At 39.3% G+C, this 17,253-nt stretch overlaps 1 protein-coding gene across 1 annotated transcript in view; it reads right to left on the reverse strand.

Annotated features, from left to right (window-relative positions):
- Window positions 1-7,719: 7,719 nt before the first annotated feature.
- LOC120056981 (opioid-binding protein/cell adhesion molecule-like) overlaps window positions 7,720-17,253 on the reverse strand; it is a 186,051-nt gene continuing 176,517 nt past the window's right edge. Inside the window, exons 4-7 of the mRNA XM_039005309.1 lie at window positions 13,507-13,641; window positions 12,541-12,661; window positions 10,758-10,909; window positions 7,720-7,823 (exon numbers count right to left, since the gene is read on the reverse strand). Coding sequence (XP_038861237.1) covers window positions 7,720-7,823; window positions 10,758-10,909; window positions 12,541-12,661; window positions 13,507-13,641 — 512 coding nt within the window. The remainder of the gene's footprint in view (window positions 7,824-10,757; window positions 10,910-12,540; window positions 12,662-13,506; window positions 13,642-17,253) is intronic.

A 17,253-nucleotide genomic window follows, 5' to 3' on the forward strand; every position in this document is an offset into this window, starting at 1 on the left:
GTATCTTCACATTTGAATGCCAATAAAGTCGACCACTCATAAATTCCTGTTCCCAGTTTGATTGAATGGGATGAAGATCACCATTTAGGGTGGAACACTATTTTGAGATTACTGCACATGCCTCATACTTTGGTGCAAATCTTTCATTGACGTCATTGCATGGTTTACGTAAAATTTGAGTAATGTGCATATCTCAAGCTGTGATTTGTCCTATGTGTAACTGCCAAATAGCTATTTGAATTCTGCTCCAAAAACCCTCACTCTCGTCATTGGTGTTGGGGCAGTTACAATACAAATTAAATAACTATATGGCAGTTACGTTTGCCAAGACCCACACATGTTTACAAACATACTTTAGGGGCTCACTGTGGGTGGAAACTGAGATTAAGTAGTGCTCCTTTTAAAGTGCATATACAGTAATGTGTCAGATGTTTTCTTATTCTAGCATGACATTTGCACGTGGTTGAGTTATTGTACGTCATTCAGATGTGTAATAATTGGAGCAGAATGTATGTACAGTATGTATACATGTATTATGCCCTGAAGCTGGTTAACGTTGCATTTTATTTATCTGAGAGTGCAAGTGCCAGCGATGCAGTCAAGGGCATCATGTGCGGACACTGATAGCATAGAGCTCTTCTTTACAGATTAATACGTTGCTGTACTTAATATTTTGTGAGGCTACAAACGTATGAATCCCCTTAGTTTGAATCAACATGATACCGTTAAGTGCAATTGACATTAGTTGTTTTCTACGAATTGTAAAATAATTGTGGAAGTTGCCATATTTATTGTATTGTAACCTGAAATTGAAAAAGAGACTTCAAGACAATTGATATTGGAATTAAATTGAAACATTCACAATATGCATGTCAGATGGAATTGCATTGCTGTTTCCAGATAATACTGTTGCTGTTGAGTGTGATATACTTAGCCTGGACTACAGTGTGGTACCAACTACATAAATATATATACTTTTTTAAAGCACACAAGGCACAATGCTCACATGATATAGATAGTTGTATACTCTATATACCCTCTCTTTCAGTTATACTGTGTACCTCACAACGTACTGCTATTGTTCACAGATTATCATGTTTTATGATAAACTACCTTGAAAGTTTCACTTCCATGTGTTGAGACACTGCAACCCATTATTTTTTATCTTTATTTAGCTAGAGAACAAATTGCTTTTGGGACTTTGCTGAATTATCCGTTTAAAATAATGGTGCAGGAAAAAAACAGTGTACTTTTTCAGATTGCGTATTAGTTGTATATTATGTTGGGTTTGATTGGCGTTCATACCGTTAGCTAGCTGGACATAATCATTTTTTGCACCCAGACATACTACTTGGTAACACTTCCTATCTGTGTGCTATTTGCTAAAGGAAATCATTATTAACAAACATGAACGAAGTAATGTAAAACAATGAGAAAACATACCTATTACTTGCCAAACACTGGGCCTTGTTACAAAGGGATTATCATTTGACAATAATAATTTGTGAAAGGTTTCCTATGCAATTTTTGTATTTGTATTTGTAGAGAATAAATAAACGAAATAATGAATATGGTTAATTAATTATTAATAGACAATTACAAGCTGTTATTGACAGCATATGTACAGTGTTACCCAGTACACAGTATGGTTAATGCTTTGACTGGTTTTACTGTATAGTGGATGGGGTTTGATCCAAGAGAGAAAACAACAACAGCTCCCTATCTAGCAGCTTAGTTTAGTCATGTATGTTGACTCCAGGAATGGAACATTTAAAGTAGATATTGTTTCCCCAGGATCTAAATCTATCTTTTGATCCTCTCTTTGTCACAACTGCAAGATTACAGTTATGACTAATACGCTGTTCATGATGATTTATACACAGATTCATATTGAACTTTGTTTTTGACGGTGTGACTGCACTTGTGTAGGCTACAAAAGCTTTCCTTTCACTTTCAATTTATCATTTTTTCGTGGATGAGTTACAACAGTCAGCAGTTCTTCATAAATAAAAGTGCAGACATTGGAAAACTTAGAAGAAATACTAATTTCTGTTTTTAACTGTGGATCAAAGGTTTCAAGCCACTTTGCCCCTTAGGGCCACTGTACATGGGTGGGGGAGTGACAAGAAAAACAAAAGCGTTTAGCCTTCTGTCCTAGGGGACAACAGTCTTTATAATACTTTTTACATATAAACAGCACGTTCAAAACCACACCGTAGGCTGATGTTTGTGTATTGACAACATTTAATTTGATCTGTATTCATCCAGTAACAGTCAATCATTGAATATTCTATTTTTTCAAATGCAATGCACTACATAACCTTAGTTTGTCTTCTCTTCATTTGTATGGTTATTGTGGGGATAACACTGACCATTTACATATAGAGCAAAGTGGAATGTTGGCTTTAAGTCAACCACGTTTTGCTATGATATTAGCATTGTGATTTCCTGATTTATTGAGCTTTAACAGACTAACCCAGTTCACCAGTCTTCACTAAGGGCCCGATTCCGACCTGAGTTAATGGCACGTAATTCCCTTTTTATGCACTTCTCTATGCGTACTCTGACGAACTTAAGCATGAGAATAAAGTGCTATTCACCTGCTATTTGTTTTGGTTGGAGCTGGAATAAATGAAGGTGTGGCGGAGCTGTGTCTACAGATACTCCATATTCTGACCTTGCCTTAATTCCACCACCTTTACCAACAGGTTCCAAGTGGAAAAAGCATCTGCTTTATTTTTTTGATAGAAATACCACCATTCTCCATGCACTGTAATAACTTGACAAAAGCTATGTAAATGAGTAATCTGTTTGGATAAGGGAAATAACATTTGTTTTAGATCTATTTTACCTTATAATCACAAACGTGAAACCAGACAAATGTAAACCAGTAATATGGCAGCAAACTGAAGAATATCAACATAGTAACACAGTAAAGTTTAAGAAATGCCGTGCCATTATGCAGAATTTAAATTGTAAGGCCTTATAGCAGGGATGGGCACTCTCAAATGTTTACCCCGACTTTCTCCGTTTCCATTTCTATCATGTTAAATATTAGCCATTATAGTATTGACCGTCAGTAGGCCTAATAACCACACATATTTAACTGCCTATTTACTGTTATATCCCTTCAGTTGGTATAGCCTACATTATCATTCCATTTAATTCCAATGTTTCATTTACCTTCATTTGCTTCCTCTGTAAGTGCCATCACGGCCATGTGGTTGTTGCTGAGGATCATTAGTAACAGTTAATAGTATAAAAAAAGACATATAGGCTAATTAAATCGTTATGGAGCAGAGCGCAGACCAAGCCATAACAGTTTGAACCCGACGCATGGCCCAATACTTGGCAGTGTCATCACACAGTTCCATGGTTAGTGCAGGCAATAGATGAGGGTATAGCCTACTATTGTACACTATTCTCCCTATTATAATGATATGTACACTATTCTTCCAACATTACCATGGGATAAAGAACTGAATGTGGCAATCTTTCAGAATGAATCAAACCACGGTTTTCTTTCTTCCGTGCATATATTTAGTTGGCTTTCTTTCATTGATCTAACTAAACGGTACACCGTATTCAAAAGGGATGGCTTAAGATAAATGTACTGAAAACTCCACAAGAAAAAATCTGTTGGACAGCAAGTAGGAGATATTCAATGATTAAATTACATTTATTCAGCGCACGCAAGGGAACCACGCCTGCAAAGCCCTTTACGCACCTTCATAAAGTGCGTAGGAAAGGCGTGCGTACGAAAGGCGTAATTTCCTAAGTCGGAATCTGGCCCTAGAAAGAGGGCCCAACTTTAGCCATTATGTTCTCCAAAATAGCCTTGTCTGTGTTTGTACGTGCATGCCTGCACATGTGTGTGTGTGTGTATATATATACACACTCCTCTCTGCTGCTGCCTGATAACCATGCAGTTTTGGGACGAACCCAACATGCAACAAACCAGGTGTTGATGGCATTGTGGGGCAGCTGTGCGAAGGCTGATCAGAAGTGACAGCTGTGACATTGAATGGTTCTTATTCATCTGAAAGAAAAGGGGAAGATGTAACAGCTTGAGCCTCCCCATATAGATAGTTGATAGAGATACAGGGGACAGAGATATCCTCAGCCTTTATTATTCCACCCTCTGATTGAGAGAACACTGGGGTCAGGGCTTCTGTCAAAGATTAAAAGGTCGCTTGAGGCATTCAAAATGACTCTCCTTGTAGCACAATGAATACTTTTACAGTGTAGTGCTATATGGTGTTTTAACAGCTTTTACAGTGTAGTGCTATATGGTGTTTTAACAGCTTTTACAGTGTAGTGCTATATGGTGTTTTAACAGATGTGTGTGTCAACTTGTAGCATTAGAGGTAACAATACATTAAATAATTGTGCAGTCTTTTCTGTTCCAGTTCAGGTTATTTTGATAAAATTCACTTACAGTAGCTTTTTCAATGATATTTACTTGGGGGTGGGGACAACTCTAGTGAGATCAAATGGCAAGCTATGTTTGTTAAAGCAAATTACTTGTTTTTCAGTGGACATTTTATAATGAAAACTTCAGAGCCTTAATTGGATACAAAGCATATTCCCACACTTCATACAGCCTCAATCTAGACATGACTCGCATACTGTACGTTGTTTCATTTTGTGTGGGCTATCATGGGTAGTATTGTGTCACATACTCAAAAGGACTGAGGACTTCTTTGCTTTAACAGTTCATAATTTATGGACAATGTAAAACCTTATCTCCAGCTGACATGTTGATTACTCACCATAATGGTTATATCATTGCGATTCATGGACTCACTTGATCAAAACAAATTGTTGGCACTATATGTTATGACATGGGGGATCGGCAATGCTATAGCAAACAGTAAACCATGCAGGTAAAGTACACGAGAAACACACAGTCTAAACTGGAGGAAACACATCATGTGGTTCAGTGAATTTCTGCTAGGCCCTTTGCAGAATTATAATTGATTGTGACAGTAATTTAGGTAATCAGGCAACGTAATTAGGAAACCATTCTTAAATCAGAAACCTTTGTCTGTTCAAAAGATATGCAGCTATGAACATCTAATATACACACCAGCCTCATTGTTTATTTGAAAATGTCCTAAAACAGTGAAAAGACACAAACCTACTGACATTGACAGCGTTTCAATCCATCTCTGGTCAATGCAGAGGGCTGACTTCTGGGTTTATAGTCTTACCATTTAAAGAGAGAGATAATTCATTTCTCTTCACTTCATGTAGTGGGGAGTGCAGAACACATTTCTACATAAACTCAGCAAAAAAAGAAATGTTCCTTTTTCAGGACCCTGTCTTTCAAAGATAATTCCTAAAAATCCAAATAACTTCACAGATCTTCATTGTAAAGGGTTTAAACACTGTTCCCCATGCTTCTTCAATGAACCATAAACAATTAATGAACATGCACCTGTGGAACGGTTGTTAAGACACTAACAGCTTACAGATGGTAGGCAATTAAGGTCACAGTTATGAAAACTTAGGACACTAAAGAGGCCTTTCTACTGACTTTGAAAAACCAAAAGAAAGATGCCCAGGGTCCCTGCTCATCTGTGTGAACGTGCCTTAGGCATGCTGCAAGGAGGCATGAGGACTGCAGATGTGGCCAGGGCAATAAATTGCAATATCTGTACTGTGAGACGCCTAAGACAGCGCTACAGGGAGACAGGACGGACAGCTGATCGTCCTCGCAGTGGCAGACCACGTAACAACACCTGCACAGGATCGGTACATCCGAATATCACACCTGCGGGACAGGTACAGGATGGCAACAACAACTGCCTGAGTTACACCAGGAACGCACAATCCCTCCATCAGTGCTCAAACTGTCCGCAATAGGCTGAGAGAGGCTGGACTGCGGGCTTGTAGGCCTGTTGTAAGGCAGGTCCTCACCAGACATCACCGGCAACAACATCACCTATGGGCACCAACCCACCATCGCTGGACCAGACAGGACTGGCAAAAAGTGCCTTTCGCTGACGAGTCGCAGCTTTGTCTCACCAGGGGTGTTGGTCGGATTTGCGTTTATCGCCGAAGGAATGAGCGTTACACCGAGGCCTGTACTCAGGAGAGGGATCGATTTGGAGGTGGAGGGTCCGTCATGGTCTGGCGTGGTGTGTCACAGCATGATCGGACTGAGCTGGTTGTCATTGCAGGCAATCTGAACACTGTGCGTTACAGGGAAGACACCCTCCTCCCTCATGTGGTATCCTTCCTGCAGGCTCATCCTGACATGACCCTCCAGCATGACAATGCCACCAGCCATACTGCTTGTTCTGTGCGTGATTTCCTGCAAGACAGGAATGTCAGTGTTCTGCCATGGCCAGCGAAGAACCCGGATCTCAATCCCATTGAGCACGTCTGGGACCTGTTGAATCGGAGGGTGAGGGCTAGGTGCCATTCTCCCCAGAAATGTCCGGGAACTTGCAGGTGCCTTGGTGGAAGAGTGGAACTGGCAAATCTGGTGCAGTCCATGAGGAGGAGATGCACTGCAGTACTTAATGCAGCTGGTGGCCACACCAGATACTGACTGTTACTTTTGAGTTTGACCCCTCCTTTGTTCAGGGACACATTATTCCATTTCTGTTTGTCACGTCTGTGGAACTTGTTCAGTTTATGTCTCAGTTTTTGAATCTTGTTATGTTCATACAAATATTTACACGTTAAGTTTGCTAAAAATAAACGTAGTTGACAGTGAGATGACGTTTATTTTTTTGCTGAGTTTATATCCTGTTGGCATCATGTTGTTTTTATTTAACCACTTGTGTTTTGTTTGTAGACACCAACATGAGCTAAATGGTATATTGTGGGATGACAGTACAGTATATAGCCAGCGGGAGACCGAATTGTTTGTGCAATGAATAACCTGTTTTCATTGGACATTTCTGCCTGTGTATATCAGCCTTGTCGGTCTCAACTTCCTTTCAAAAAGGTGTAAGCCAATTTCAGACAACGTACAGTCATAATCTGTCTTGGACTATGCAATTCTTCTTAGTGACAACCCCCCCCCCCCCCCCCCCCCCCCCCCCAAAAAAACAACATTCTGTACTGTTTATGTTTTAACCATGTTTGTTTTGCTGTGCATGGACTTCATCTGTGACAAAAATTCCTTAAATATTTGATATTGTATTGTTCTGCCTCAGAAATGATAGCACACTATGTTACACTGAAGTTGACATTGTTTATATTGAATGGTCTGTTTTTGTTATTATTCTGTTGCATACAACTGTAAAAATACAGTAAATTCAACAATCACAATGTATGTTTTCATTTTTTTGTTGTTTACTTAAGAAAAACGTATGTTATTGTACAGAGATCAAACAAGACATGACACACCAGTAATCCGAATGTACACCTCAATATTTGGGTAAAACCAGTCAACTATCAACACATACATTAACTTTTTGTTTCCCTTTTTTACATATAAAAGTTTAGATTGACACAAACTCTGTAATACTACCATCACCTCAGATCAGCATCCATGTCGACCCTCTCCCTCCCCACCACCCTAGACGTGTCCCGTCTTCTGGTTTTTGTCCAAATGAAGACATACCGCCAATGCACACCAAAAAAAAAGAAGAGTGAGCCAACGATGATATTGGTAGTTCCTTTTGTTACTTTTCTTCTTCTGGGACCAAGAGTCTTGTTGTTGTTCAGTGCTGAGTAAAGCTGAGGATGAACCGTGTTGCATCAAAACTTGAGCAGGAACAACAACAAAACAGTCAGCAGGAGGCAGAAGGAGCAGTGGGGCGACAGGGCAGCCCTGTTCACATCATGCATCATAGTCCCGGGGCCTGTTGGGAAAAATAGTTTGATATTAACGTCACTAAGGCATCTCAAGAGGCAGTGCTTCCTCTACCTGTCCTCTACCTATCTTCCCCTCCACAACTAAACCAGTGTGGGTTCTATTGGCTTTAACTGACAACTTTAGATGCCTTATCAAAAAAATGGATTGTTGGCTTTAGAGATCTCTCCTGAAATGTAATTGAGGGGATGGACTGCAAAGAGGTCATCATCAGCAGTAGGCATAGAACCACCAAGATGGATTCCTCCTGCACATTGAATAGAACTGGTTCCTTTGAAAACTGAACACAGGCTCCATCAGACACTGGTCATCTTAACAAAGCATAGCAAGAATCTCAAATAGCTTTTTCCACGCAAACACATCATTCATATCAGAGATGACATGGCATTCTGTCCCCTTTGATGATCAAAAGGAAACAAGCAGTACAAAACAAACATTCCCCCAAATCCCTTGGCATGTGAACTGAGGAGCACGACTGAGGCTAGATTTTATTTTTCATGATTGGGCCTTTATAACGTTGAGAATAGAATAGTGTAGGATGACTAAAATGGCTTCTTAATGTGTTTTTCTTGCAGTTTGTTAGTCTTTGTAAACTGCTGGAACTGCAGTCAGAGGAAAAGTTGACCAAACATTGTGGATGACCTAAAATGCTACCCTAAGAAGTTTTCTATGACTCAACAAATTTGTATACTGAGCTATTGTATTCGCTCAATAGCTATTGTATCCAACGAGGCTCAGCTCTTTCACATTATATGCCCCTAGAGATAATCAAAATAAGTTGCTGCTTTTTGTCCTATTCATAGTAACAATGTTAATTTATTTTAATTTATGGCTTTATTCTACATTACATAACTGCAAGTTTGGTTCACTGTGGAGTATTCTACCACATATTAATAAGACCACTGACAAACAAAATGTATCTATTTGCATTACACCCCACCCCACATACAGGCACATCTACATTTAGGCCAGGATTGAATCAGATCAGCGGTAACCCGCAGTTACCGACAACTGCACAGCATATCATTGCTTTTGTTTAGGCGATGTTGGAGGTTTAACAACAGCCGCAGCTGCTCTTGTGGTTATTGTCACAAAACCACACAATATACAGTTGAAGTCGGAAGTTTACATACACTTAGGTTGGAGTCATTAAAACTCGTTTTTCAACCACTCCACAAATGTCTTGTTAACAAACTATAGTTTTGGCAAGTCGGTTAGGACATCTACTTTGTGCATGACACAAGTAATTTTTCCAACAATTGTTTACAGACAGATTATTTCACTTATTTCACTGTATCACAATTCCAGTGGGTCAGAAGTTTACATACACTAAGTTGACTGTGCCGTTAAACATTTAGGAAAATTCCAGAAAATGATGTCATGGCTTTAGAAGCTTTTGATAGGCTAATTGACATAATTTGAGTCAATTGGAGGTGTACCTGTGGATGTATTTCAAAGCCTACCTTCAAACTTAGTGCCTCTTTGCTTGACATCATGGGAAAATCAAGAGAAATCAGCCAAGATCTCAGAAAAACAATTGTAGACCTCCACAAGTCTGGTTCATCCTTGGGAGCAATTTTCAAACGCCTGAAGGTACCACGTTCATCTGTACAAACAATAGTACGCAAGTATAAACACCATGGGACCACACATCTGTCATACCGCTCAGGAAGGAGACACGTTGTCTCCTAGAGAAAAGTGCAAATCAATCCCAGAACAACAGCAAAGGACCTTGTGAAGATGCTGGAGGAAACAGGTACAAGTGTAACTTTATCCACAGTAAAACGGGTCCTATATCAACATAACCTGAAAGGAAGAAGCCACTGCTCCAAAACCGCCATAAAAAAGCCAGAATATGGTTTGCAACTGCACATGGGGACAAAGATCGTACTTTTTGGAGAAATGTCCTCTGGTCTGATGAAACAAAAATATAACGTTTTTGGCCATAATGACCATCGTTATGTTTGGAGAAAAAAGGGGGAGGCTTGCAAGCCGAAGAACACCATCCCAACCGTGAAGCACGGGGGTGGCAGCATCATGTTGTGGGGGTGTTTTGCGGCAGGAGGGACTGGTGCACTTCACAAAATAGATGGCATCATGAGGGAGGAAAATTATGTGGATATATTGAAGCAACATCTCAAGACATCAGTCAGGAAGTTAAAGCTTGGTCGCAAATGGGTCTTCCAAATGGAAAGTGACCCCAAACATACTTCCAAAGTTGTGGCAAAATGGCTTAAGGACAACAAAGTCAAGGTATTGGAGTGGCCATCACAAAGCCCTGACCTCAATCCTATAGAAAATTTGTGAGCAGAACTGAAAAAGCGTGTGCGAGCAAGGAGGCCTACAAACCTGACTCAGTTACACCAGCTCTGTCAGGAGGAATGGGCCAAAATTCACCCAACTTATTGTGGGAAGCTTGTGGAAGCCTACCCAAAATGTTTGACCCAAGTTAAACAATTTAAAGGCAATGCTACCAAATACTAATTGAGTGTATGTAAACTTCTGACCCACTGGGAATGTGATGAAAGAAATAAAAGCTGAAATAAATCATTCTCTCTACTATTATTCTGATATTTCACATTCTTACAATAAAGTGGTGATCCTAACTGACCTAAGACAGACATTTTTACTAGGATTAAATGTCAGGAATTGTGAAAAACTGAGTTCAAATGTATTTGGCTGAGGTGTATGTAAACTTCCGACTTCAACTGTATATATAGATATTTTTAACTAGGCAAGTCAGTTAAGAACAAATTCTTAACCTTTTGGTTACTGGGCCAACGCTCTAACCACTAGGCTACCTACCGCCCCAATAATATATGTATATTATTGCATCTATAATTGCTATAATTGCATCCCAGTGCACACAATAACATATATTACAGTGATATTGTACAACAACAGTAACAGTAGGCAGTCTTACCGTAGAGGATTATGCTTGCATTGGTGATCCCCATGGTGTTCATGGCCACACACGTGTAGTTTCCGTAGTCCTCTTCAGAAACATTCAAAAACATAAGCATGGATTGTTTACCTTGGTTCTCTATCTTAACCCCATTCAGTCCATTTAGGAGTCTGTAAAGAAGAAAATACATTCTTAAAATATTAATTCTGGAATCCCATATCTATATGTTTATCAATAATAAATCCCCATACCCGTGAAATTGAAGGGTATATCTTATATCAATCCAATTTGGCCCGTTAGACCAGCGAATCTCAACTGATGGGGGAGGTTTTGAATGGGTTGTGAGTGTCTGAGTTAAAAAAAAGAGAGAAATAATAATAAAAAAATTGAATGAAAAATACTCCTGTCTGAACTTGTCACGTTCTGACCTTTATTTCCTTTGTTTTGTCTTTATTTAGTATGGTCAGGGCATGAGTTGGGGTGGGCAGTCTATGTGTGTTTTTCTATGTTTGGATTTGTGTTCGGCCTGGTATGATTCTCAATCAGAGGCAGCTGTCAATCGTTGTCCCTGATTGAGAATCATACTTAGATAGCCTGGGTTTCACATTTGGTTTGTGGGTGTTTGTTTCTGTGTCAGTGTTTGTCGCCACACGGTACTGTTTCGTTTGTTCATCGTTTATTGTTTTGTTTAGTGTTCTGAGTTTTAATTAAAAATCATCATGAACACTTACCACGCTGCGCTTTGGTCCGATCCTTCTACCACCACAGACGATCGTTACAGAACTTAAATGACTTAAACCAGTTAGAAAGTGTGTAGAAATGACAATGAACCTATATTTTTAAAATCATTTTACCTCTGAACTATTTTTCTTCAATCACAATATTTTCAATTTACTGTACAGTTGTTAGCAGCTGGTCTCAAGCCAGTGATCTGGGCAAAATGGAATTATTGAAAATGAAAATGGTGGGACTATTGTTCCCTTGTCATATAATTCTGACATTTTCTATCAATATACCATAAAAAATAGTTTTCCAGATTGCATTTTGGCCGCGAATATTGGATCGCGACTGAGACAAACTGGTAAAATGTTGGTCATGAGACCAAACCAGTTGAGGAACCACTGCATTAGGGGATACGATTTGAATGTGTAGTCTGTAAACAATGTCAGTATAATCCAGTCAAATTTGACTGAACAAGGCCCATTGAGGTCATTGCTGTGTTGGCATTTGTGTATGTCCTTGAAGGGTTCAGTACAAGTATGACTGCTACAGTTGGTAAAGACTATTAGTCTCGGGAACTTATGGACAAAAATACTTTTGAAATAAGTCTCTAGAGCCCTAATACCGAACACAGCTCATTAGGTTGTGCTGAGACGACTGCTCTGCATCGCTGTACAACAACCTGCGTTGTGTAAAATGTTTTCTTTGGCTGCACTGCTAATATTCCCCACGCTTCACTGGCTTGTGCCAGTTCTTTGGGAAACAATAATTTTTTGAAGCGTAGTCATTCATTATAAAACCCCCTGTACTTTCTCAGAGGTTGTCCAAGCAACGCAGCCCATTGACAGAAACTAATTATGCAAAGAAATACAACTCGCCTTTGGTGGCCGTGATGGTTTAGATTAGAAATTGTTCTCCAAAGAAAGTACTTTTAATAGTAGGTTCTTAATGAGACAAAATTACATTTTGCCAGTGGAGAATAAAAACAACTGGGGGATTTACATTTCCTTACAACCAACAAAGGCCAAAACTGAGACCCTTAAAACCTAGACTATTTTCTAAAAGATCTATTAGGACTTACCTGCGGTCCTCTTTGTACCACTCAAAATCTGCACCAGGAACAGCAGAGGCCTCACATTGGAGCACCCCTTTTTGGCCCACTGGGGTACCTGTACTCCCAGCCTTCGAAATGAAGGGAGCATCTGTAAGATGTATGAAATTGAGGTTATTTAATGACTTTTATAGCAGTGCATATACATTTATTAAAAGTAGACTCAGCAACATGACATCATCACATACAGTGGGGCAACTTCCTGCTTACAGAAATCAACAACAACAAAAATCTGCCACTATTGGGTCTTCCTAATGTGGATATTCCTCACAGGAGGGAGCACATTGGAAATAGCCTGTTTTGGCAGATTGAAATTATGCTTTTGATTTCTGCAGGCAAGAATTCTTCCCGCTGTGTATGATGTCATATTGCTGTGTCTAACTACCTGATAACCATTACTTTGATGTCCTTTAAAGTGAACTGTTTCAAACAGGTGAAGTATCTACTATCCTGAATAATCTGTAAGGTGCGTCAGTATATTTTCTGTTGATAACAATGTACACTCGAGCTAGCAGGCTAAACTAACAAGAGGCTTCTAAAATTATCTTATTAACCCTAATTTAAAAAATGGGCTCCTGAGTGGCGCAGCAGTCTAAGGCACTGCATTTCAGTGCAAGAGGTGTCACTACAGTCCCTGGTTCGAATCCAGGCTGTATCACATCCGGCCGTGATTGGAAGTCCCATAGGGCGGCGCACATTTGGCCCGGTGTCGTCTGGGTTTCGCTGGGGTAGGCTGTCATTGTAAATAAGAATTTGTTTTTAACTGACTTGCCTAGTTAAAAAAAAATAAAAAATTATATAAGCTCTTAAAACAAGCTTGGATCAACAACAGCCTGGGAAAACCATGTGCCTGATAAAATAGCAACAAATAAGATGACCATTTAGCTTTGTTTGAGTGTTGTGGTGTTTGGCGTCATTGTTTGTTTTCATGCTTACAATTGACTGTGACTTTCACTGTCTTCACATCTGGGGCTGAGATGTCATTGGAGGAGATGCATTCATACGATCCCGACTGTTCTTTAGTGATCGCTGTCATATCAACATATTCCCCTTCAGTGACAAATTTGTGTCCTGAAAAATAACACAATAACATCTGTTTTTAAAGTAGAAAGCATACAGCGGTGCATAAAGTATTTACCAAACCCCCCACGATTGAAGTGCAGTTTCTATATTTTCTATATTTATTTTTCATCTAAAATATATCCCAAAAAGCCACATAACAACTCAAAAGTTAATTTCATAAAAATACACAGTTGGAAAGAAGTGGAGGGCGCTCAACTAACGCGAGTCGAGGTGCAACTCAAAAATATAATCATAATTGAAAAGGAAAAGGTGCAACACTCGCTCACCATCAAACATTATTTGTTTGATGAAGGCCAATGAAGGCCGAAATGTTAATCTTTTAACCTTGCCTAAATAAAACAAAGAATTTGTAATGGTGAGCGAGTGTTGTGCTTTTTATATTTTTTATATAAATACAAAGAACCATAATAAATTCATAGCAGCAGCCCTTGAATTCGACACACACATATGCAAACACACTTCTGTTTCTAACGGTCTAGCCAGCATGAAACATTACTTGCAACCAGGTTAAACAGGTGTGAGATGCAAGATGCATAGAAATCACCCTTTCAAATGGTCTGCAGCATTGATCAAGGTAGCGTGTAGGCTATACATCAGACACTACAACGTGACATTTCTACACCTGTTGGTTGAACATCTGAAAGCAGGAGCCACTCAAGGTGGAAATTCTAAAGAGTTACAGTAGCTGTGTCTTGTACACAACAGCAGCAGGTACCACATTACAGAAACACTGGCCCTTAATATGTTATCAAATGTCAACACACATCACATAAAATTTCCCCAGACATCAGCAGTACTGTGGTATAATCTCTACCCACTGCTCCCGCGACGGACATCATAAAGTCTCTAAGGTCTTGCTATTCAAAGAAACGTGCCGGTATCAGTTATTTTCCTCTGTGTGTGTGTGCGTGTGCGTGTGTGTGTGTGTGTGTGTGAGTGAGCAGGAGGCAATGGGGCTGAGACTGAAATGGAGCGGCACCTTTACTTGGAGATAACCCATTCCCAATCAGCTGAAATGTCACATACAGCAATATCTCGACATTAGCATGATCTCATTACTTTCCCCAAGCCCTGGTCCCACCAACAGCTACTGCTGCTGCTGCTGCAGCTGACAAGGGACTGACTGGAAAGGTTGTCCTGGCTGGGTTGTTTCTTTTAACTTTAATGTGCTGGGCCATGGGAAATGGAAGTACAGATAATTTAACATTTTATAATGTGTTTCTATCTACATTATGCAGATTGAGGCGAAGAAGTGGAAATTGAGTTATTGGCCATTACTGTGTTATTTTATGGTTGCAGGCGGTGGTCGGGTGAATGATGGCAAGGTTAACCTATGATAATTCAGGCTTCAGCGTATCAGCGACTCCATGTGCAAAAGATGGCAGAATCGGTTATGCTTGTATTTTCAGTCAAGTCGATAAAATAATTATGCTAGGCTTTTAATGAAAGGGAAAAAGTTTGGGTAATGTCTTAAGATTCGTGATTCAGTCACTCCTTTGTATCTGCAAACCCAAGGAAACATGGCACCATATACATGGTGCAGTGCCTTCAGAAAATATTCACACCCCATAACTTTTCCAAATAGTGTTGTGTTACAGCCTGAATTGTACAACTTAATAACACATTTAAAGCTGAAATATCTTAAGTCAATAAGTATTCAACCCCTTTGCTACGGCAAGCCTAAGTATGTTCAGGAGTAAAATGTGCTTAACAAGTCACATAATGAGTAGCATGGACTCACTCTGTGTGCATTAATAGTGGTTAATATGATTTTTGAATGATTATCCCATCTCTGTACCACACACATACAATCACCTGTAAGATCCCTCAGTCGTGTAGTGAATTTCAAGCACAGATTCAACCATGAAGACCAGAGAGGTTTTCCAATGCCTCGCAAAGAAGAACACCTTTACAATGCCTCGCAAAGAAGGACAAAGATGGCGCCAGAGGAGATGGATGACGTTTTACGGACTCCTAACCAATTGTGCTATTGTGTGTTTTTTCGCGTTATTTGTAACTTATTTTGTAACTACATTTGTACATAATGTTTCTGCCACCATCTCTTATGACCAAAAAGAGCTTCTGGATATCAGGACAGGGATTACTCACCTTGTATTAGACAAAGATTCTTTCTTTAACTTCTTGTCAATATGGGGGCGCTGTTTCCACTTTGGAAAAAATCGTACCCAAATTAAACTGCCTCGTACTCTATTCTAGATCGTACAATATGCATATTATTATTACTATTGGATAGAAAACACTCTCAAGTTTCTAAAACTGTTTGAATTATATCTGTGAGTAAAACAGAACTCATTTTGCAGCAAACTTCCAGACAGGAAGTGAAAAATCTGAAAACGATGCTCTGTTCCAGGGCCTGCCTATTGAATTGCCTTATATTTATGGATATGCATGCACTGCATACGCCTTCCACTAGATGTCAACAGGCAGTGGAAGGTGGAATGGGGTGTCTAGCTTGATCTGAGGTCGAACAAGAGCTCTTGGAATGACGTGACCAGAATTTCCTTTGTCTACCAGTGCGCGGGAAGTACCTCCATATTGTCTTATGATAAGCGTTCGGTATACACGGCTAATATCTCCGGCTTTGTTTTTATTTGATACATATTAGAAAAACATCATAAAGTAGGTTTTTTCAACCGAGTTTCATCAGTTTATTCAACGTTTAATGGGACTTTTGGAGTTTTCCGTTCTATGCGTCAAGAGAAGATGGGCATGTTCGCGCCACATGGCTAGCCTTGTGGATCGAATTCGACAGGAGAGAAGGACATTCTAAAACCAAACAACGATTTATTCTGGACAAAGGACTCCTTGTACAAGATTCTGATGAAAGCTCAGCAAAAGTAAGAACAATTTATGATGTTATTTCGTATTTCTGTGGAAAATGTTTAGTCCTATTATCCGCCCTTTTTGCGGGCGCTGTCTCGCTATAACGTAAGCTGTTTGTTATGGTAAAGTTATTTTTAAAAATCTAACACGGCGGTTGCATTAAGAACTAGTGTATCTTTCATTTGCTGTCCAACATGTATTTTTTAGTAAAGTTTATGATGAGTTCTTTGGTCAGATTAAGTGAGTGTCCAAACTAGCTCCGGACAATTTGGTGAATCGATGCTACATATTCACAATGTATAACCACGGTTTGCAGCTCTAAATATGCACATTTTCGAACAAAACATAAGTGTATTGTATAACCTGATGTTATAAGACTGTCATCTGATGAAGTTGGTCAAGGTTAGTGATTAATTTTATATCTTTTGCTGGTTTTTGCGATCGCTACCTTTTGCTGCTAATAAATGCATTTGTGTGTTTGGCTGTTGTGGTAAGCTAATATAATGCTAAATTGTTTTTTCGCTGTAAAACACTAAAAAAATCGGAAATATTGGCTGGATTCACAAGATGTTTATCTTTCATTTGCTGTACACCATGTATTTTTCATAAATGTTTTATGATGAGTATTTAGGTATTTCACGTTGCTCTCTGTAATTATTCTGGCTGCTTTGGTGATATTTTTGATGGTAGCTGCAATGTAAAACTATGATTTATACCTCAAATATGCACATTTTCGAACAAAACATAAATTTATTG

This window comes from Salvelinus namaycush, chromosome 12, assembly GCF_016432855.1.
Source record: "Salvelinus namaycush isolate Seneca chromosome 12, SaNama_1.0, whole genome shotgun sequence".
NCBI lineage: Eukaryota > Metazoa > Chordata > Actinopteri > Salmoniformes > Salmonidae > Salvelinus > Salvelinus namaycush.